The sequence below is a fragment of the Papio anubis genome, chromosome 7 (assembly GCF_008728515.1).
Source record: "Papio anubis isolate 15944 chromosome 7, Panubis1.0, whole genome shotgun sequence".
NCBI lineage: Eukaryota > Metazoa > Chordata > Mammalia > Primates > Cercopithecidae > Papio > Papio anubis.
The window spans coordinates 50861280-50884758 of NC_044982.1; the positions used below are offsets into that span (position 1 = coordinate 50861280).

Below are 23479 nucleotides of genomic sequence, written 5' to 3' on the forward strand. Positions count from 1 at the left end.
CCTAAGCTTTCCAAGCAAATAAGAGATAAGCACCTTGACAGTTACACAATAGCCAAAAGACAAACAATCATTGTACAAACGAGCAATCTTCCAAAAACAGAGTAATCTCCCTTGTTTTTAAAAAGATAATAACCTAATAAATATACTCAATATCTTGACAGTTTAAAAGGGGACACTTCTTTAAAACAAGTATCAATAAAGAGTAATGGTATCACCAAGAAAAATTTGTTAAGAGCAATTTTAAAGGGGGCCAAAAGGATCAGGTCCAGATACCCCTTCTCACCACTGTAACCTGCTGTAGCTTAAGACAACAGATTCTCTAGAATAAAACATTTTCTAAGATTAATATCTACAAAAACTGACGCCTCTTATGCTGACTAGATTCAGTATTTTTCAGTATTCAGCACAGGATGACAAGTTCCATTTTCCCTATAAATAAATTAAAATTACAGAAAGGTTTAAAATTCATTATCAAGATTATGGCTAAAATTATCTTCTGGTTAATTCAGAGATGTTACTAACACTTTCAAATACTAATTTTCATTTGAAATAAGTTTAATCTCTATAATAACTGCATACTTTGTTTTAAAAAATAACTTAAAACCAGTCTATATTTGCAGAAAGAATAATTGAAAAAATGAGTTTGATGGACTTGGAAAGGATAAAGAATCCAGGTATCTGAAAGCATTTATAACCTTTATTTTACCCAACAGAGACTTAGCCTATTTGCCTCTGGATTATAATTTCCACTTAACAATAAAGTTAATCATGTACAGGAAACCCATCATTATATTCGAACACACTCTGGAAAATAATGAGACGTTTGCTTCTCTTCAAAATGCTGTCTTAGAGCATACTTACACAATCTCAAGTTCTTCAAACTGTGATGCAGAAGAGACCTGAGAAACAGAATCACATTTTTAATGCTAACATTAAAAAAAAAAAAGGTGCTACGACACATATATAGAATCACCCACCAATAAAAAAAAAAAACATAATTACATGCAGTAAATTTAAGATTGGGCCATTTATAAAGCAAGGACAGAATGAGTTTTATTAAACAATTTTTAATACTTATTTATTAAAAGATTAAAGACTAATACTTTAAACAGATAGTTAAGAATGAGCTAAGAGTCTATTTCAAAAGGCAGAGATAAGGAAATGCTTGTAGGCTCAGGTTGACAGATTAAGCAGTTAAGTATGATTCGCCAGAAATAAAAGTTAACTTATTTAAACAACAACAGAACCATGGTACAACATAATTTTTCTGGCAAAGAAACTCAGAACATATTAACATCTTGACTTTCTAATACCTTAAACAAAGATTTCTCATTCATTATGTAACATGCTGGTAATTTGTTTATACTATACCTCTTTCAAGTTATGTTGTGCTACTTCCTGAACATGTGCTTTTAAAGATTCATTTTCTTCTTGAAGATCCTTAAAAAGAATAGGTGTAAATTAAATTGACAGTCAAGTATAAAAAGGCTATTTTTTATTGTTTTTAACTTCTCACCTGTAACCACTTCCCTGTATTGGCTAGGTCTTTCTCTTTCTCTTCTAAAACAGCCTTCATGGTATTCATCTGTTCCTCTTTTCCTTTTAATCTGATAATAAATTAATCAGAACTCTAAATGAAAATGTTACATGACCATAAAAGCAAAAATCTTAAGACACTGAAAAAAGTATATTTTGGGTAGTACTCACAGTCCAGCTGATTAAAATAAACTAAAACTTAACAAGTATAAAGGTATACAAGGCTGGGCGCGGTGGCTCACGCCTATAATCCCAACACCATGGAAGGCCGAAGCGGGCGGACCATGAGGTCAGGAGATGAAGACCATCCTGGCTAACACGGTGAAACCCTGTCTCTACCAAAAATACAAAAAATTAGCGGGGCGTGGAGATGCATGCCTGTAGTCCTAGCTACTCAGGAGGCTGAGGCAAGACAATCACTTGAACCCGGGAGGTGAAGCTTGCAGTGAGCCAAGATCGCACCACTGCACTCCAGCCTGGGCAACAGAGCGAGACTCCATCTCAAAAAAAAAAAAAAAAAAAAAAAAGGCATATAAGATTTTGGAGACAATCAAATCAGGAAGTACAGGATGATTAAGGAAAATCATTCTATCACTGAATATCCAGATATGAGTAAGTTATTTTAGCTCTACCTCAACCCTGTATCACCTTGTTTAAGTCTATACAAACAAATTTGGAAAACTTACTACGATTGTTCTGGATGTGAAAGATACCAATTTCACATGGCTATTAAAATAGGCAAAGAGCAACATCTCAATTTCAGGTTATATTCAGATTATAAATCATGAAAACACTTCCTACCTCCTTCCCACAAAATAACTTACAGGTTAAAGCCAAATAAGAAACTTAGGGCCCTTAGGAGTTTTGAGATAATTAGTATTTTTGTATTTTCTAAAACACCACTTGAAATCAAGAAGCTATAATTTTCATTATACTTCTATTTAATTCATGAAACAGAAATAGTAAAAGGAAATGAGATAAATGGTACTTACAAGTTCTGAAGCTCCTGAACTTGGGAAGTGATAGACAACTGAAATACAAAGGACAGAAAAATCTATTAATAATCCTTTCGATTTAACTTATTAAGCTTTATAAGTCTTTATAATGTGTACATTTCAAATTACAAAGAAACTAGCTAAATTTTTCATGACAAAATGAGATGTGTTTTGAGTTTACCTCCTCTTGACTCCAGTAACACAAAAATTAATAAACTAAAAATAAGGGGGAGGGACAAGGAAAATAGTCATGAATAGTAAGTCTAATTAATGTGATGCTTTTTTTCTTTAGGCTAGTCAAGTGAAGCAGTGGGATGGAGAAGGAATAAAGAAATCTCTAACTGGTTGTGATCAATCAGTTGTAAATACCACTGCACTCAGATCAGCCATACTTCTACAGTTGTGAAAAATTATATTAACTCTCCACACACCTCCCTACCATTATCAGAGATGTTCTCCATCCCAGTTTTCAAGGCCAATTACTCAACAGTACTCTATGATGTCCTTTTTAAATTTTTTCTTAGTCATACACAGTCTGATAATACCTTTTATCCTCCACTCTCTTCTCACAGGCCCTTCAGATTCTTGGCTTAGATGTCAGTTCCTTGGGAGGAGACTTTCCTGAACTCTCAATCTATATTAGAAAAGTATGATCTTTTCATCCTACCTATTTCGCTCAACACATTATCTCCAATCACTAGCTAGTGATCCACCAATCATGAGTACAGTGCTTTGATGAGAACTGCTTTGACAATAAATACTGCTGAATGAATCTATGAGATGAATGAATCATCTCTTCAATGAAATCTCACCATTTTTTCAAGGAAGCCTTATCAGATTAAAATCAGCAAAATTCATCAATTTCCAGTAATCACATCTACGTCTGAAATCCCAATGAAACTTGTACTTTGTTCTAAGGCAGAGGTCAAGCAATGTATATTCAAATAACATTTTGGTCCATGCAGTTTTCTTTTAAAAGGGGTGGGGAGGATTTTAAAAATTGCCTAAGTGTTTCATGTTTCATTTTTAATTGGCAAACTAAAATGAAACATTAACACAAAAAATGTTCTAGAAAATAACTATGAACGGTTAAAATTTTTAAGATATATAGATTAAAATATCAAGAACACTTTCTCAAATCAGGCAAAAATAAAATTAAAAGCACATAACCCAATATACTTACAGCATACTACTAAAAGTGTTTTCTGAGTAACAAGAAAAAAAATCAAATAGCTCGTAAATAACACATAACTAATAAATCTGTCATGCTATGGCTCTGGGATTTTTACCTGTTGAGCCTTTTCAAGCTGGACATTTCCTATTTCTTCTTTTAGAGCCTTTATTTCCTGTTTCAAATCCTTGACAATGACAAAACAGACAAGATTGGACAATGGAAACACAGAAATTGACATAAAATGCAATGCACAGACAAACACATGAAATTAAATGATATTAACTAAAGTTGATAAACAAAAACATAAAACACAGTTCTATGTCTCCCAATACCTGAACAGTTTTCTCCTTGTTAGCAACTTTGAGAAGTTCTGCCTCCAGAAGCTCTTCTACAGACTTGATCTTTCCATCTTTCTCGTGGATCCTTCAATAAAGAAATGCAGTATAATTTGATTAGAAATCACCAGACCCATCAAAGATATAAAAATAGCCGCAAATAATGAAATGGCTCTCCAAATCAACCCTTTCCCATTTTAAATAAAATAGCAACATGTCTTTGTAGAAGGGCCAGGGCAAATATAAAGCTCCTCCTAACAGACAGCTGAAGCCTATGCACACAAGAAGTCAGTTAAGTGCTTCAAAAGTACATCAGAAATATAAGATTTGTACCCTGAGGAACACAGGGGAGAATCAAGTTCCATTCAACTATACTGACTCCCATCCTCTGGAAACAAGTTTTGTTTTGTTTTGTGTTAATTATTATTATAATACTGAATTTGGGAAATCACAGCTAAGTTCTCTTATTCCATTAAGAAAAATTCTAGAGTGAAAGTTAAACATACATCAGCTGTCTCAATTGCACAATAAAACTAGATTTCTGAGCACACACACACAAAAAATGGACCAAAGAAGAAAAACCAGTTTATAATAATGTTATCACTTACACTTTCTTAAGTTCTTCAACTAAAGATGCAAAAGAAACCTGGAAATAGGAAAGTATCCTACTTAGTAATTTATTCAAAATAGAAATGGGTCAGAAATAGAAATGCACATTATCCTTAGATTTTCCACTACAATCAAAATCCAAATAGGAAAAGCCCAGGCATTCTTTCGAGACTTTTTTAATGTCATAATGATGACAATAAATAGCATTTTGAAAAGAGGTAGCTTTAAAGCCACTTATAAATATGTCAAAAGAAAAAAATCATTAGATAAATGTTAAAATTATTTAATCAATAATTCCAACCATAGAGAAAATGCAACTAAGAAACTGCCTAATTTCAGGCAGCCTCTTTTACTAGAGTCTTACTTTGTATTTGTATACTTAGAACTTTTTATCACTCTAGTAAGAGGCAATGGCACCCTATCTGGAGTATTCGTCATAGTACCTGGCATACAATCAGTAAAACTGCAGCCTCTATTACTGATTATCATTCATAAATTAAAACTATAATTGACAAATTCCAACCTGGAGGAAGAGAAACAACAGACTTGTTTCTATGCAACAGTTTGCCCCCTGTTTAAAAGAGAATGAGCTGGGCACAGTGCCTCATGCCTATAATCCCAACACTTTAGGAGGCTAATGTGGCAGGACTGCTTGAGGCCAGGAATTTGTGACCAGTCTGGACAACATGTCCAGACCCCATCTCTACAAAAAATAAAATAAAGGTTAGCTGAGCATTGTGGCATGAGCCTATAGTCCTAGCTACTTAGAAGACTGAGCAAGGAGTTATCACTTGAGCCCAGGAGTTCGAAGTTATGGTGAGTTATGATTGTACCACTGCACTCCAGCCTGGGCAAAAGAGCAAGACCCCGTTTCTTTTAATTTAAACAAACAAACAAACAAACAAACAAAAAACACAGAGACAAAGAACAGTTGTAAAAATGTACTACATTACCTGATCATTTTGCTTAGCTTTTAAGTCTTGAACTTCTTTTGTCAGAGATGAATTTTCTGTTCTTATTGCCTTTTTCAGAGACACATAAGCAAAACATGCTTTTATTTTCTGAAAAATATAGCTAGCTTCAAAATACATTAGCTTCTCATTTCTTTAGCTGCTTCTTTTCCACTCTGGAAAGCCCAAAACTCTCACTTTTTTCCATGTCTATAATTCTGTAACTTCAATAGCTACCCAAATGAATTTTTAATTCAATTACACCCACATATATTTCTACTTATATCTGAACAACCTCAAAAATACATAGTATACCACTTGTTAGTTAAGTTACTCCTCTCCCTAAATTCAAATACATCTTTTAACTTACTTCTTCCAGCAACCTTTTCCCAATCAAGTTAGTTAAAGCTAATGACAACTATAAAATAGAATGGCAATCTCTTCTCTGGCCTCCAATACCATTTCATGAATTAAGTCTGCTAGTTATCATTTGGTTATAATTTGGACAAGGGTGCAAGTGGGGAAACTGACAAACTATAACAATAGTATCTACCTCATTAAGGCAGTCAATGTTACAATTATGCATTAACTTCTAAAAAAATCTTTAATAAAAAAGCATTATATAAATTTATAAAATGTGAGAGGTACTATTAAGTTTAAGATCTATGGGGGAAACCTTACACAAATTACAGTGAAATCCTTTTATGTCACTGAATAAACACAAGGAAAACAAAACTACAAAATGCTTTACATTCAGCTCCTCTTCTTTAGTTGCCACCTGAATAAGTCCAGTTTCAAGTAATTCTTCTACAGTCTTTAACTTCTCATCTTTTTCTTGAATGCTGAAATTATAAGTTTATAACACATGTATTAACTATTTTTCAAGGTTAATGGTATTATTTCTTCTCTTTTTTTGAGACAGAGTTTCGCTCTTGCTGCCAAGGCTGGAGTACAATGGCGCGATTTTGGCTCACTGCAACCTCTGCCTCCCAGGTTCAAGCGATTCTCCTGCCTCAGCCTCCCAAGTAGCTGGGATTACAGGCATGCGCCACCATACCTGGCTAATTTTGTATATTTGGTAAAGACAGGGTTTGCCATGTTGGCCAGGTTGGTTTCGAACCCCTGACTTCAGGTGATCCACCCGCCTCAGCCTCCCAAAGTGCTGGGATTACAAGTGTGAGCCACTGCGCCCGGCCAGTTAATGGTATTATTTCTAACCATTTTAAGTGGATCAACCTTTGTCCATCATTTCTTATAAACTTAATTCTAGAAAAGTTTCTAGGTTTCTAGTGATGGTTTATCATGGTCTCAGGATACTTCCTCTTTACAAGTAAAATGTACTCAAGTAATTCATGCTTACATGCTAGCCTCAACAAGTAAAATTACTGCCACACATGAAACCCACAAACGGTAATGTAATCCCAAATCAACAGTATACCACATTTTCTTCCATTACAAAGTTTAAAGAGAATTTTTAAAATATGATTAATGTAGTTAATTTGGTAGAAGTAACGCATCAAAATATAAAAAGAAAACTAAACTCTTACCATTTTTCCATTTGTTCCACAACATCTTTATTAGGCTAAAATAAAAATCACCAAAAAGTTTAACTTTACCAAATTTGCATAAAGAAAAACCAGATGAGAAATTAATTTTGTGAAAACTGTTTAGGGTTATTAAATAGATACAAAATTTAGGACAATAACTTATCTGAAGACTTGATAATTAAAGAATTCAGAAAACAAAACAAAGAGATACATCTACACAAGAGACACAGAAAAAGCAGCAGTATAAAATGGGCTGGCAAAATGAATTAGTATCTTATGAAGAAAATCTTAATCACTAGAAAAGATAACCTTAAGATAACTTGCCTCACTTCCTTTACATTAATTCAATTCTTCAAAGAATACAGACTCTAAGACCTTGCAAATCCAAAAAAAAAAGAAAGAAAAGAGAAAGAGAGAAAAGAAAGAAAAAAGAAAAACAAAGAAAGAAAAAGAAAAGGAAAAGAAAAAGAAAAAGAATGGAAAAGAAAGAAAAAAAGAAAAAGAGAAAGGCAGGCAAACGGGCTCTTTTAATTGATTTGATTTTTTTTTTCTATACTAAGGTGTAACATTTACATAGACAAGTGCACAAATCCTGTTTACAGCTCAGTGAATTTTGTTAGATAGATATTATGTAACTACCAACCAGATCAAGATATAAAATGTTTTAAAACTGATTGTAAACTGCAAAAGCAACAGGAATACATTCTCTATAAAGCATTAGAACATGACATGTAAGGTGAGTCCCCTTTGAAACTTCTCCTGGCATCCCCCGGTACACACAGAAGTCCCCAGTGTTAAAATTTATCTTATATCCAAAGCAGGATTTCTCCCTCAGTATTCCCATATCTTCAGACAGCCAAGCAGCCTGACCAAAAAGATTTACGGTCTTTCTCCTAGAACATTCTCTTCTGTGCGCCCCTTTCCCAATCTTGCTAGTTTCTTTTTTTCCCAATCTTTTTTTTGTTTTTCCCAATCTTATTACAATCATTTTTCACAAATAGTATTAATTTTTCCATTGCCCTATCCAAGTCCTAAAATTCCACTCTGTACATACTTATGAAATTAAACCCTTCTCTTTAATGCCTAAGTTTAGGCCCTCAGCTTACTCATCTCAAATATCATAATACCCTAATTCTTCTCCCTGCTTCTAGTTCGTAAGAATTGTTTTGTAGAAGGCACAGGAAAAAAGTTCCCAATGGGAAAAAATAATCCAAATATCAGAAGGGAAATAGGAATTGTCAAAAGTACATTAAATCAGGTTTATACTATGAAAAACAAATCATACATTAAGCCTTTAAATCATTCATGAAGATAGTTTTTGTCCATATTTATTTTCAATGAACACCACCTCAGAAAAAGACATAACACTATTAAGTCTAAGTTAACTGCACCTTAACCATTTACTGTATTGTACCTTTAGTCAGTCCTACCTACCAGAGTCTTCTTTCTAAAATGTTAGGCTAAATGCTCATTTATCCTTCCAACACCCTTTAGTGGCTTACCCACATGCTACATCAGGTTCATGGTCCTCACACAGCATACAAAGCCCTTCATAATTAGGTCTTAGCAAATCTTTCTCTACTCCTTACATCCTTCCTGTATTTTGTACTTCTGCAATACACCAACACTCTGAATATGCCAATCTGGCCACACTGTCATGTCTTTGAACATTGTATTCCCTCAGCCTGGATTGTCTCTTAGCTCTTTGGCAAATTCATGCTCATTTTTCAAAATCAGGTTTAGCTGTTCCCTGTGTTACCTCCCTACCTCCTTCAAATATTAATAGAATGCATTATCTCTTCCTCTAAACCTGTACACAGAGTTCCAAAATTTCATTCACCATAATTTTCTGTTTAACACATCTATCTCCATATTAGGAAGGCAGGAATCAAGTCTCATTCATCTCTGTAGGCTCAGCATGTATATAAGTACCTAGTATATACTCAACTAGTAAATAAGTATTTGATGAATTGAATTTTTTTTAATGAAGTTACAGTTTAGAAATTCTTGGTCTTCAGCTCATCAAATACTCTATTGCATAAAACTGACCCAGCTTAGTTTGCATCTCCTCCAACATTTTTACTTCACTTCATACTTTATTGGTTTAATCCAATCCTACTGTTTCCACCCTAGATGATTTCCAAAACTACACCATATACAATAAATTCTTCTGCAATACAATTTAACAAGGCAGCAGAGCAAAAAGAAGAAACTTCCTACAGTTTTTACTTAATAATCTTGACCACTGAATCTTAAAAATCTACTGGAGTAAGAATAAATAAGTCATGCTGCTCTTTCACTAAAGGTCAGGATGTGCTCTCGTCCAGCAAAAAAAAAAAAAAAAAAGTAAAAAAAGTCTTATTCTGAGTTAATGAAATATTAGTAAATGATTTATTTGCATTATCTGACCATCTGCAAGCCTAAATCCAAATGCAGCCTTCTCTCCTTTAGGGTATCAACAGGTTACCTTACTTGGTACCTGCTGTCTTTCTGCTTCCTACACCTGAAGAAACAACAACTTGGCACCATTATTGGTTTCTGTTTTCATAAGCTCAATCTTTTCCTCCAGAATAAAAATCCATGGGGTAAAAGGACTGAAATTTTTACATAACTAAACTGTTCAATCTCTCAACTGTCACTTGGAATTCTGACTGAGGGATAGAAAGGGGTTAAAGAAAAGTGGAAACGACAGAAATTACGATTATACCCATCTTTTCTCTTCTTTCACTAGCAACAATGAAAACGACTAGAGGAAAAGCCACAAAGATGATTCTTTGCCAAAATGAAATAAGTCACAACTATAACCAAAACCTCAGTCATATGCTTTCTAGACTATTAATAAAAAGCTTTCAGAATCAGAACAACTCTTAAGAATTACCCGGTAGCAGATCTTAAACTGGTGTCACAAAATAAGTTTCCCCCTTATCAACTAATTCTTTTAAATAAATCAAAAAATGTGGCTATAAAATTTTATCCTGTGAATTGTTAATTATTCTTCCTATCAAAAGCACATCTCATACTAAAAGTTGTCACTTTAACAGAACATCTAAAAGTACGCAGAAATCTTATAATAAAAGGCTGACTTAATAAGATAGCAATAATATTAACTTTCATGAATGATTGGGAATTTTACATAAGGTTATTACAATGGCATTTCTCAAGGTATTGTATGACTTTAAAGGAAAAGAAAAATTTAAGGCTGGTGGTTTTACTTTTATCTAATGATGGAAAATACCATTTTTAGTAAAGAACAAAAGTTTTCTGTTTAAATAAGAGTCGCCAACACCTGGATACTACTAGAATACAAGAATTCTAGGACAGATTCAGAAGTTTCTAAGCATCTGTTTTACCTCCATGAAGTTAATTTTAGAAAGGTTAAAACTTCATACACTTGATATCAGCATTTCAAAAATCTCTGGTAACTAACACACAGAAACTATATACTCTGCTGTTCCAAGTAAGAACACACACACAAAAATCTATTACATCTAATCCAAGTCACCAATGTTATATCTCACCACTGCTATTTAAGAGTAAAAATTTAAAATGCTGCCAATTAAACAACTAAACTGTAACCAAAGACTACAAGATACATTCATATTTCAGAAATGGGGGGGGGGGGGGGAGAAACCTTATAATTGATATCATATCTTTTGTAAGCTATACCAGAAAAGGAAATAAGACAAGAATAAGCCTTAGCTGGGCACAGTGGTTAACATCTGTAATCCCAGCACTTTGGGAGGCCAAGGCAGGCAGATCACTTAAGGCCAGGAGTTCAAGACCAGCCTGGTTAATATTGCGAAACCCCGTCTCTGCTAAAAATACAAAAATTAGCCGAGCATGGTGGCACGTGCCTGTAGTCCCAGCTACTCAGGAGACTGAGGGATAAGAATGGCTTGAACCTGGGAGGCGGAGGATACAGTGGGCCAAGATGGTGCTACTGAACTCCAGCCTTGGCAACAGAGGAAGACTGTCTCAAGAAAAAAAAAAAAGAATAAGCCTTAAATGCCATTTAAACTAAATATCATCCCTTCAGCATTTTCTCCTCTATTACTTTTAGTTTACAAGGGTAAAGCAAATACAAAGTACATAGTAAGACTACCTAATAATGCACTTAATATCATATGCAGAGGTAAAATAGATTATTTCTTGACAAGTTAATACTTACAGAGGCACAGTTACTTACACCAGCTTAATATCTGCATAAACGTAAATTTTAAAATAAATGAAAGAATGCAAGGATTCGCTAAAAGAAGTGCTATCATTTGCAACAGCTTTACATTTCAGCTTCCAATAAAAGTACAATTCAAAAACTTAGTATTAGGAACAAATGCAAACCTTCTAATGTGTCACCAAGAGTTCGTGTTTTATTAATAAACTGTAATTGTAAGAGCTGCGTAGGAGAAGAGTATGAAGGCACCACTTAGGAATAGGCAGAGAACAGATACCACTGGGCTCTAATTTATGGAACCATGCTTATTCAAAGCTGCTATAGTTTTGATGCCTTGCTATAAATATGAAATGAATAGTGATGGTGGCAGCGGATGGAGATGAGATGGATAAAATAAATACTCTAAGAGAAAAGAATTAAGGTTTAGATACCTGCCATAAACAAAGCACTAGACTAAGCATGATACATAAGCTTCTCCTTTCAAATCTAACAACCTCATAGTGTAAATATAATCTCCACGTGAAAGGCTTGGAATGAGAGGTGTCACAAAGGTTAAGCTATTTGATCAACATCACACTGCTTTTAAGTGCTAATAATAAGTTTCAACCTTTAAAGATACCATGCTCCCTAAAAGAAAAAGCTGAGGTTCCAAGTCTAAGGCAGGACATTTATTCTGAGAGTCAAATGTATCAAAATGGCTTAAATTCTTTTTATGCATATCCTATTACACTTTTTTGTTTTTCTGGAATGTGCTTTTGAGCAGACTGGCATAAGCTTCATCTCAGGAAGAAAAAATGTCCTTAATTTAGATACAGGATGAATAGAAAGGCAATAACAGACATATCCAAGCTTAAGCAAAATTTCTCAATTGGTCTTTTGGTACCTAAATAAGAAGAAGCAGATCTTGTTATATATTAAGTGTTTCTACTTTGTAATTTAGGAAAAACCTTACCTGTTCAGAAACAAGAGTCTGTAGCTTCTGAACTTCTAATTTTAATGCTTTGTTTTGGTCATTTAGAATCTGGAAGAAAGAATCTCAATTTACTGTTTTATTAAGAAAAAAGGTAATAAAGCAATCATTTGAATGGGTTTTTGAACAATCAAACTTTTATCTCAGCTTTCAGTACTCAAAGTGACAGGTCAATTATACACTGACATAATTCAAATTTCACTGGACACAGAGATGCACCCTAGCACTTGGTTGGCCATGACCAGAAACCAGAACTACAGCAATAGTGGAGACAAGTAAGACAGTCCCAAATAGAAACTATCAGCTGAGAAAAGGTTGGGGGGGAGCAAAATAAATCTCTAAGCTCTACTAAAAGAACAGATAATCTAGAGGAAAAATGATAAAACTCATGGTTTGCATAAGTCCCCTAATGAACTACAGAAACACTGTTTCAGAGTGACTTCACATAAAATGTAGTATTTCTGGAATCACTCAACTGAAAAGTATGCAAGGTTGTTCTAAGAAACCTGAGTTTACAAGCTTAATCACACACCTTAAATTCTTCCATTTTATTTGAAATTTCATGTTGTAGTTGTTCTTCCAGCAATCTTATTTTATCATCTTTAACATAAACACTATAAGGGTGAAAAAAAGTAAATTAAAATACCTCATACATTCAGAAAATCTACAGGAATTATGGGCACAACTATCAATTATAAGTAGCAACATTTTCTGCAACAATTATACTTAAACATAAATGTATGAATGACTAGATGTACAATACTTTAGTCACCTTTGTTGCATCTTCTCCAATTCATGTGCAGCAGCAGCCTGTGTGTGGAATGAGAAGAAAATGGTATCACTTCTCAGGAAGTGCTCAAAACTTTTTTCACTAATTTTTACATATTAAAAAGTTATAGTTCCATATATTTGAAGTTACAGCAATACCATACATTTCTGTAACATGTTTTGCTGTTTGATATTTTTTACTTCTCACTTTTATCCTAGTAAAAGGTATATCTTTTTTGAATTAAATGGCTCAAATAAAAGACTCAAATCAGCATAGTAAGATCATTTTAACTGCCTCTTGAAGTGATCAATTCATTGGATCAAACATTTATTTCAACATAAAAATAGTAACATCAAATCATGCAGCCAAAGATAAGAAACTATCATATTTTTTACTTACACAATCAAATTGGGACTCACAATACCAGTGAAAATAAAAATACGCAAACTGAAATTCTGAGGTCAATGCTCTAAAGCAATAAAAATCTACCTGCTCATTTGCCAGGGCCTGTAATTTCTGCACTTCAGCTTTTAATAAGAAATTCATATTCTGTATATCCTAGGACAAGGAAAAATAGCATTTAAAATATTTAATACAATTGATTTTAAAGTTTGTAAAGCATCTTTTCTACAGAAGAGTTAAGCAAATGTCTCAACTTACAAAATTTCCTAAATAAAGAGAAATCACCAATTTCTGTTATTTAGCATAGTCCTATCAAACTACTGTAAATTATTGTAAATTATATCACAAGAGAAGCCCTTTGAATTTTTCCTCATAGAGAGCTAGAGGATTTTGTAGTTTGGAAAAATAGTTATTTCAAATGAACTCTAGACTATTTTCCATTCTTCATATCACTTACTGATTATGTGGATAAAAGTAATTTAAATTTCAGTCCTGTAAAATATTGCAGCCATTTATACAAATTACTATACCTTAAGTTCCTCTTCTTTACTTGTTAAATGATCACGTTCATTTGCTAAAGAATCTTCAGTCTGTTTTATCTGCTTATCCTTTTCTGCAATCCTTTAGAAGGAAAGACATTTGTACATTCAATAAACATTCAGAAGTCACAAATCAAAAGGATTTAAAGCCTTAAAAAGCATCATCCTTACTTCAGTAGTTCTCATATACCTTCCATTTCTATAGCCCCTTTCAGTTTACTAACAACTGTCATACACATTACTATAACTCCTTAAAATACATAACCCTATTTGAAAACTCGAAATAAAAGAGGTTAATTTGTTAAAGCTAGCAATGTCAAAACCAGATTTCAGATCTTCCGAACTCAAGTGATCAATGTCCATGCAAAATTACACGGCACAAAAAAAGCACATAACTTTGTTTTGGGTATACAACCACAGAGTCGGACACAGAAGAACTACAACTACTTATTAGACACAAAAACTAATTTACTTCCACTACTTTCTAAACAATTACCTCTTCCACATAATTGCTAACACCCAAATGAAAGTCTCCCCAACTCTTTTTAAAATAAAAACATAAATAAAAGCAGAATATATAATGTTTAGGGACCCAAATCACTAATGGGAAAAAGGAAAAAAAAAAAAAAAGCAAAAGTTGCTCAAATCTAGTTCAGAGTATTTTCTGAACAGGTCAGAGGTATAAAGTTAATCTTAAGTGTCGCATCTAACAAGTATCAGTTAGTGGTGACTACACAATTATAAGAGTGTGAAAAGATAGGCTTACACTTTATGTAATTCTTCTGCTAAAACTGAAGCGGAGGTCTAAGAAAGAAAAATAGTGTCAACATAAAAGTATTTAAGAGAAAGCTTTAAAGCTATACAATAATCATAACAGAGCTTTAAATTCTAAGAGAAGTTAATGTATATAAATTGTTAAGAAAGTATCTGACCCATGGTGAGTGTTCAATAAAGAGTAACTACTATTCTGAAAGCAAGTCTGATCACCAACAGCCAGTAGTCAGGAATTACATATCACAAGCCATTTAGAATAAAACAAGTTGACAGGTCTGGAAACTAAATAATTGACAAGCAACAAATGAATAGGAAAAACAGCCAGAAAGGCCATTTGTCATCCTGTGTTTCTTCTCCTTATTAACAACTTTTAATAATAAAATTATCCATTCCATGACTAATATAGTTTGGAAATACCCATGTTCATGTTTACTATTTAAAAGATTCTTACAAGCACTCTCTACGTATTTAACTCCTGATAAATTTTTTAGAGCCACTTCTCAGCTGATAACCCAAGATCACAATTCAATTTGAGTTTGTAATCCACATATACATACACATCCATACCAGCACCCTTTCCTGCATTAATTCTTCCCCAATTATTTTAGACTACAATTTCTACAGACAAAGCAATTGGGAAAAATATGTTTATAGGGTCAAAGCTTTGGGAGTTTGAACTTCTCTGAACCTTAAAAACAAAATTTTAATGTAAAAACCACTTTTTATACAGAAATGTCAGACTTCTAAGCCAATACTTTTTGCTACAAATAACTCTCAGAATTTTCATGTTGAAAAACTGAAGCTCAAAATTCGCAATACTTAACTTGCTTTTTACTTGATTTTCTTTATATTATTTATAAAGACGTGTACGTCACGTCAAAGAATAACAGGTCTTACACTATCACTTGAAAACTTTGGAAGGTTGAGTCACTAAACTGAGGTACAAATTTTCAATTGATTCTGTTGCAAATATAATCTGTGATCTATGGTTACCATATTGTTCCCCCTGCTGATATATTAGGATTTTCCAGAGCTAGTTGATATTTAATGAACATCTGTAATACATAAGCCACTATTCTAGACAGCATTCGGCCAATTCTCTCTCCTTGTTTTGTGACAGGATTGGGGATATTTTTGTATAATAAAAGCTCTCTAACCTTCCCCTCATCCGATTAGTTGGTATGGATTTCTTTCTGAGTGTTTTCCCTCAGCACCGTACATAATTAGCAAGTGTTTAGCACTCAGGATCATCATTTGTTGATTCAATGACTAGTCTCCCAGCTATTAATCCAGTAATTGGCACTCAACGGGCATTCAGATGAGTGTTTAAATGGCTGAATCATAAGCAATAAGAAAGCGTCATTACCTGGGCTGCTATCTGGGAATGGAACTGCTGAATCTGAGCTTTCAAAGCCTCATTCTGCTCCAAAATATCCTTTCATAAATAGCAATCAAAAAGAAAAAAAGCATGCTAATAAATAACCCCATGTATATGAACACAATGTATTATAGGTACATCTGTTTATCTTTATCTTTTTTTCTTTTTTAAGGCATTCTTAGATTCCAAAAGGCATTATTTTAAACAATGATTAGACATTCTGAGTTAGCTTATAAGACAGAAGTTAAAGATATGTCTGTGCTATTCCTAATCTAATACAAAGAGCCTAAGACTGTCGATGAGCACATCTTCAAACATACCATATTGTGACAAGTGCTCAAAGACAAAGTTATTATTATTCATCATCATTTCAGAATTAGGATAAAGTAGACATTACTCTCTCTTCTAGACACACAGATCTAATAACTGACCACCTGTATTTTTTTTTAAATAAAAAAGAAGAAAAAATACCTGAACCTGCATTTGCAGAGACTCTTCTTTGTTCACCCTTTTCTGCTCTGATTCCATTAACTGCATTAGTCTTTGCTCCAACTGTTGTTTTGATACCAAGGTATCTGTAAGCTTACTATGCAGACTCTGTACTTCATTTTCTTTGGCCACAAATTTACTCTGTAAATCTGTAATAAAACATTACATTTTACAGAGGTCTCTTTCTTTGCCTAGTTTCTCATACTCATCTTTAGTGTAGGCATTCTCTTCTCTAGAAAACCTCCTTTGAATCTCTCCTGCTTCCACTCTTGCATGCTCCTGTAGCAGCCTATACTTGTTTTTCATGGCAGAAAGGCAGTAGTAGAGAAATAAACAACACACATAACACGTACTCCATTATCTCCCAGATGGGTTCATCAAATTAAGAGTAAATGAGTAAAAGTTAGCATGTATTAAATGGGCAGTTTTAAGTAAATTACTTGGGATGGTAATGCTCTGTTTTTCCCTTCAAAATAAGAACTATTTTCTTGGGAACAAAAAATAACATGAAGAATTAACCGAAGAACCAAAGAGAATAACTACAGAAAAGAAACACACAGCCAGGACCCCATTACCCTATCATGTACTACAATTTTGCCTGCAACTTTAATGCTTCAGGCAAAACTAGTAGGCAACTTACTTTAAAACCCTAACAAATGTCAAAGAAAGAACGATATTCTGAAAGTATAAAAGCTATTTTTACTAAGCTATAACCAAAATACCAAATTATACTTTCTTCACAGATGGAAGAGAAAGGAAATTTTACCCAAAATTATATACAAAGTTTACATGAATACCTCTTCCCCTTACCTTGCTGTGCTGCCTCATGTTCCGCTGTTCTCTTCCTGATGTAGCTCTGAACTTCTTCCCACCTTCTTTCAGCTTCTTGTAGTTGAACCTTGGTATTTTAAAAGGGAGAAAGGATAAATTGGCACAAACACAGAATTTCTACTTTGAAAAAGAGGGAAAAAAAGCATCCTCTACCTTTACTGTTGTATCATAAAACTGCTTATTACAACTAGTCTCCTACATTTCAATAAGACAGGCAGATAAACACAGTCTAAAAGCTATTTATTTATCAGTCATAGCCATCCTATCCTCCAACATTACAGGGTTTACAGTTTAGAGATTATTTCAGAGACTCAATATTTGTACTGAGTTTAGATCAAGATAGGTACTACTATATACATATCTGATCCACTTAGCAATAACCTGTTTCCCACTAACCCTCCTTCAGCTGATAAGCTTCCGAAGGACAGGATAGTATCTTTATTGCTAAATCTAAGTAGCTAAAAATTCTTATTTTGAGGTATTTCTATAACACAACACTCCAATCATGACTATAATCTTTAATGTCATTTATTTATCCATATCCACAGAAAACAGACTTCCATATCTATGCCAGTAGTAAACCCATCAGCAAGATCAGTATTAAATAAAAGAAAGGATACTTATATTAATCTCCCAACAAGACCCAAGAAAACTTAAGAAAAACAAAGGTTACTCACACTATTTTCCATATTCAATTACCCTTGAAGCCTTTTTAACTCCTACTCTGGAACTGGTATCAAAGTACAACTGTATCAATGACCTAGGTAGGAATCTATTATAATGAGGTAGCATTTAACTTACACAAATTGAACTATACTTTCAACAAATCTCCTCTTCAATAAAAGGAGAAATAGAGAATTATACTCATCATTCTATTCAATGTACATATGCTCCAGAATGCATATAAAATGAGATAAATGAATCTGCTCCTCCCTCAGTCAGCCTGAGCAAAGCCATGCATCTCTTCACAGTATAAGTATCTCATTGGACCAAGTGACACACTGGTGTCTAAAAACATAATACGTGATTTTTTTGTACATCATGGGTCGAGTGCAAGTCACTGGAACACCGCTTAGTCTTGTGCTTAAACAAAGGAAAAACTACCTATTCCAGTGCTGAAAGAAAACTAGGTTCTACTGGACCTACTGAAAAATCCAAGCTATGGGTGATAAAGTGGTATTAAGGGTAATTTTTAACTACATGATTTCTGCCCTATATATGTAGACCCTAACCCCCATATATAAGACAAACTTCTACAGTTTATACCTGTCAATCAGCTAACATCATTTACCATATCTTCAAACAGTCTTTAACTTCAAATTCAAGGCTATATTCAATTCTTTCAACAGGGCACATGCTTCTTTTTCTTTCATCAGGGCATAGCATTTAGACTACAGGTCCCACTAAGCGTCAAACTATATTTTTCAAATCTATATACACATTTAAGTCATCATATTAAATACCTACTGATATGGTTAGGCTTTGTGTCCCCACCCAAATCTCATCTTGAATTGTAATCCCCATAATCTCTATGTGTCAAGGGAGAGACCACGTGGAGGTAATTGAATCAAAGGCATGGTTACCCCTATGCTGTTCTTGTGATAATGAGTGAGTTCTCACAAGATCTGATGGTTTTATAAGGGGCTCTTCCCCATCGCTCGGCATTTCTCCTTCGTGAAGAAGATGCTTTGCTTCCTCTTCACCTTCTGCCATGATTGTGAGTTTCCTGAGGCTTCCCCAGCCATGTTGAACTGTGAGTCAATTAAACCTCTTTCCTTAAAAATTTACCCAGTCTCAGGCAGTTCTTCATACCACTATGAAAACGAACGAATACACCTATATTATTCATGAAATGACAAAGGTGGGAATATATCACCTTCAACTGAGTAACTGCTTGCTCAGCATTCTTCTTTTGGACTTCCTCTTGCTGTAGCTTTCCTGTTTTCTCAGTCAGCTCATTCACCAACCTAGCATAATCCTGGCGTAGTTTATTTAGTTCTGCAGACTGCCTGAAAACAGTAACTGGATTAGGAGCCTTCCATTATTACAAATAGATATAAGAAATAAACAAAACATACTTTGGTAGTTTCACTGAGCTGAGCTAGTAGTTCTATTTACAGCCCAACTGAAATAGAACACAAGCGATTACTAACAATAAAGTTTAGGTGGGTAATTCCTATGTAATTCTAACGAGTTATACAAATTCTAAAATCACTGTAAAATATCAAGAAAAATAGATGACCATAAATAGACAGTGTCACCTTCAAACTGGTCTTCTGAAAATGTATTAAAAATCAACCAGTCAGGGTACTATGTACTCATATTACTAATCTCTCTAAGGTACTATTTCTCAAAGTATGGCTTCAGAGTCAATCACTATCACAAGGAAAGTGTCTTTTTTTTTTGAGACAGAGTGTGGTTCTGTTGCCCAGGCTGGAGTGCAATGGCGCAATCTGGGCTCACTGCAACCTCCGCCTCCCAGGCTCAAGTAATTCTCCTAAGTGTCCCGAGTAGCTGAGATTACAGGTATGCGCCACCACGCCCAGCTAATTTTTGTATTTTTAGTAGAGACAGGGTTTCACCATGTTGGCCAGGCTGGTCTTGAACTCCTGATTTCAGGTCATCTGCCCACCTCGGCCTCCCAAAGTGCTAGGATTAAAGGCGTGAGCCATCACATTCAGCCCGAAAGTGTCTTAATATGTAGATTGCTGGGCTCTACCTCAGAGTCAGTGAATCATAATCTTTTAAGGGTAGGACTCAAGAATACACTTTTTAACTAGAATGCCAGGTGCTCTTCAGAATACTGAAGTTTAGGAGCTACTGTGAAAGGCGACAGATGGATTAAAACTTATAAATTTCATAGACCATTCCATTGGTGGTACTAGTATTTATTACATAGTTTATATATAATATACATATACATGTTTATATAAATATGTAATATATGAGATATATTAATGTGTTTGTATAAGTATATAATAGTATGACATTAATATAACATATATAGTTTACATATATGTAACTGAAGAAGTTCTTCACAAAGCAAAAGAGAATTGTTTTTAAAAGTAACTCATTTTAAGCCAGGTGTGGTGGTTCACGCCTGTAATCCCAGCACTTTGGGAGGCTGAGACAGGCAGATCACCTGAGGTTGAGAGTTCAAGACCACCCTGACCAGCACGGAGAAACCCCGTCTCTACTAAAAATACAAAAAAATCAGCCAGGTGTGGTGGCACATGCCTGTAATCCCAGCTGCTCGGGAGGCTGAGGCAGGAGAATTGCTTGAACCCAGGAGGTGGAGGTTGCGGTGAGCCAGAGATCGCGCCATTGTACTCCAGCCTGGGCATCAAGAGCGAAACTCCGTCTCAAAAAAAAAAAAAAGAGTAACTCATTTTAGAAACAAATGTAAAAAAAAAAGTCTAACCAATTACTATCAAACACTATTAATATTTTGATGATTCAAGAAAATACTCTGCCATTCAATTAAAAATAAGGTATTTGGAAACATACTTGCTTTCCAGTTGATTTGTAGTGTTGCTGACAGCATCTCTCAGTATGCCATTTTCCTGCTTCAAGTGAGCTATCTCTGCCTCCATCTGCTCACGAACTTGCTGAAACTAAAATTTTACATATATAAAACTTAGAAAACAAAGACTGTCAAAGCTAACTTTCAAAATAAACTTTATTAAAATGAGAATGTAAAAAGCATCAATAGAATGAAGTTTGAATCCTTCTTCTCAAATAAACATGAACAAATTTAAAAGAAATATACTGTTAGTGATGACTGCAAATTAAATACAAACTCTCACCACATTCAAGAATACAAGTAGATACTAGCTGCTATCATATTTGACATATAAGATAAACATGCTTAGAAATGATGTTTCAGAACTAAGTATGATTTAGGACTTCTTTCCTATCAAATAGATTCATATAGAATTAAGCTTGTCCTGATCCTATGTCAATTGTATGTTAGCAATATTCTTAAAGTCTTTAGTAAGCCAAAGTTTAAAAACTGAAAATATGTTTGGTATACTTCATATTAAGTTACAAATTGAGCTATAATCATATAGATAACACAAAAACCTGCTTGCTAAAATATTCTGACCTCTAATGGTTTTTCCAAGTTTTTACATTATAAAATACATATAACATAAAACATACCATTCTAACCATTTTCAAGTATACAGTTCACTGGTATTAAATATATCCATAATGCTGTGTAATCATGACCACCATTCATCTCCATAACTCTCTTCATTGTGTAAAACAAAACTCTGCACCTTTTAACAAATAACTCCCATTTCTTTCCCTGAAACCCCTGGCGACCACCACTCTTAACTTTCTTCTTCTAATTTTAAAATTTTGGATTAAAGAATCTAAAGACAAAGCACACTGACTCTTACATTCTCATAAGAACATGTTTTTATATGAAATAATCTTATTAATAATTCTTTCAAAAGAAATTGTTGCTTATTAAGAGAAATTAAGGTATATGTTTCTATTTTTCACAGAAGTTATCATATGGAATCTGTATCCTGACCTCTGTAAGTAATCAAGTAAAACAGGATGAATCACTTAAATACCTTTCACCTTCAACAAAAGATGCTGCTACAAGTATTTGACTAATTTTCAAATTAACAGGAATTAGGAACTAAGAAGAAAAGATCACTTGAGGCTAGGAAAATTAGTTCTTCAATAACTCAAATTGCTGGGGGATGAGAAGATGAAGGAATGGGTTAAACAAATGCTAAAAGCAGTGGATAAGGCAAAAACACAAAAACAGCATCACTCACTTCTTTTTTGCTATTAGTGGCATTTCAGAGGAAAACAGTGGGACTCTGAAAGCAGCGAAGAATATTTTTAAATTTTTAGCAGACTAGCGATATTATCAAAGCAATATTTTACAAAAAAAAAAAAATTTGGTACCAAATGCAAGACAGAATGAAAATGACAAACCTATTAATATGAGCTGTAATTATTCTAGTATGTAATAATAAACTAAAGACACGTCTAAGAATTGAATGCAAGAGTAACTAGAAATAAAGTGGTTTGGAGTTTTTTGTTTTTTGAGACAGGGTCTCACCCTGTCACCCAGGCTGGAGTGCAAATGTGTGATCACGGCTCACTGCAACCTCAACCTCCCAGGCTCAAGCCTCCCACCTCAGCCTCCTGAGTAATTGGGACCATGAGCATGCCACCATGCCTGGCTAACTTTTTAATTTTTTTGTAGAATGGAGTCCCACTATTTTGCCCAGGCTGTTCTCAAATTCCTGGGTTCAAGTGATCCTCTACCTCAGCTGGGATTACAGACATGAGCCACGGCACCTGGCCACAGAAATAAAATGTCTTTAAGATTTCAGAGCAAATTGTAGACTAAGCGAGGCAGAGAGAAGTCACAGGATTCAAGCATAAAGATAACAATGCCTCAAAATATAAAAACCATGATTGGCCTGGGGGGGAAAAAAAAAAAAAATCAACCTGATCAATAGGTGAGAGTTTTAGACACATATTAAATCTGAGGTAATGACAGACCTTCCAAATTGAAGGATCAGCCAGCAGATGGAAGTAATAATTTCAAAAAGTCACTGGTCAAGAAAGTTAAATTAAGGAAAGTATTACATGACCCCTAAGCAAGCAGACCCAAGCCATATTCTTCAATAGCCTCTTTAGCAGTAATAAAGATATTTCAATCTTTTTAAAAACAAGAAAAAAAATTCACTGGTCTAGTCCTAACTAGGATCATGAAAATGGAAAATATATACATGAGACAGACTGTAAAAACTGAGCCTTCTGACAGAAGATGAGTGAAACGGTAGGAAGTAACAACAGACAAAACCACTCAGGCCAAAACCTTAGAAGTCATTCTTCACTATCACCTCTCCCCTCCACACTAACACCAAGCCCTATCTAACTCACTCTTTGTATACTCAAACTCATTCTCTCATTGTCAACATCTAATTTCAGGCCCTTGTTCTTTGACTTGAATTCTAGCAAAGTCTTCCAACCATCC

General features: G+C 34.2%; 1 protein-coding gene across 9 annotated transcripts in view; it reads right to left on the minus strand.

Annotated features, from left to right (window-relative positions):
- Window positions 1-23479, minus strand: part of KTN1 (kinectin 1) — a 103826-nt gene that overhangs the window by 30636 nt on the left and 49711 nt on the right. For 7 of the 9 annotated variants that reach the window (XR_004184902.1, XR_004184900.1, XR_004184901.1 and 4 more), the window contains exons 8-28: window positions 20977-21083; window positions 19346-19478; window positions 17449-17536; window positions 16621-16787; window positions 16138-16206; window positions 14764-14801; window positions 13989-14079; window positions 13546-13614; window positions 13060-13097; window positions 12820-12901; window positions 12270-12338; window positions 7147-7181; window positions 6351-6441; window positions 5603-5671; window positions 4649-4686; window positions 4038-4128; window positions 3821-3889; window positions 2529-2566; window positions 1517-1607; window positions 1372-1440; window positions 862-899 (exon numbers count right to left, since the gene is read on the minus strand). Coding sequence is in view for 5 of the 9 variants with exons in the window: in XM_003901842.2 (XP_003901891.1) it covers window positions 862-899; window positions 1372-1440; window positions 1517-1607; window positions 2529-2566; window positions 3821-3889; window positions 4038-4128; window positions 4649-4686; window positions 5603-5671; window positions 6351-6441; window positions 7147-7181; window positions 12270-12338; window positions 12820-12901; window positions 13060-13097; window positions 13546-13614; window positions 13989-14079; window positions 14764-14801; window positions 16138-16206; window positions 16621-16787; window positions 17449-17536; window positions 19346-19478; window positions 20977-21083 (1580 nt within the window). In the remaining 4 variants the exon portion in view is untranslated. The remainder of the gene's footprint in view (window positions 1-861; window positions 900-1371; window positions 1441-1516; window positions 1608-2528; window positions 2567-3820; window positions 3890-4037; window positions 4129-4648; window positions 4687-5602; window positions 5672-6350; window positions 6442-7146; window positions 7182-12269; window positions 12339-12819; window positions 12902-13059; window positions 13098-13545; window positions 13615-13988; window positions 14080-14763; window positions 14802-16137; window positions 16207-16620; window positions 16788-17448; window positions 17537-19345; window positions 19479-20976; window positions 21084-23479) is intronic. The other 2 variants (XR_004184903.1, XM_021941250.2) reach the window with 1 other exon arrangement.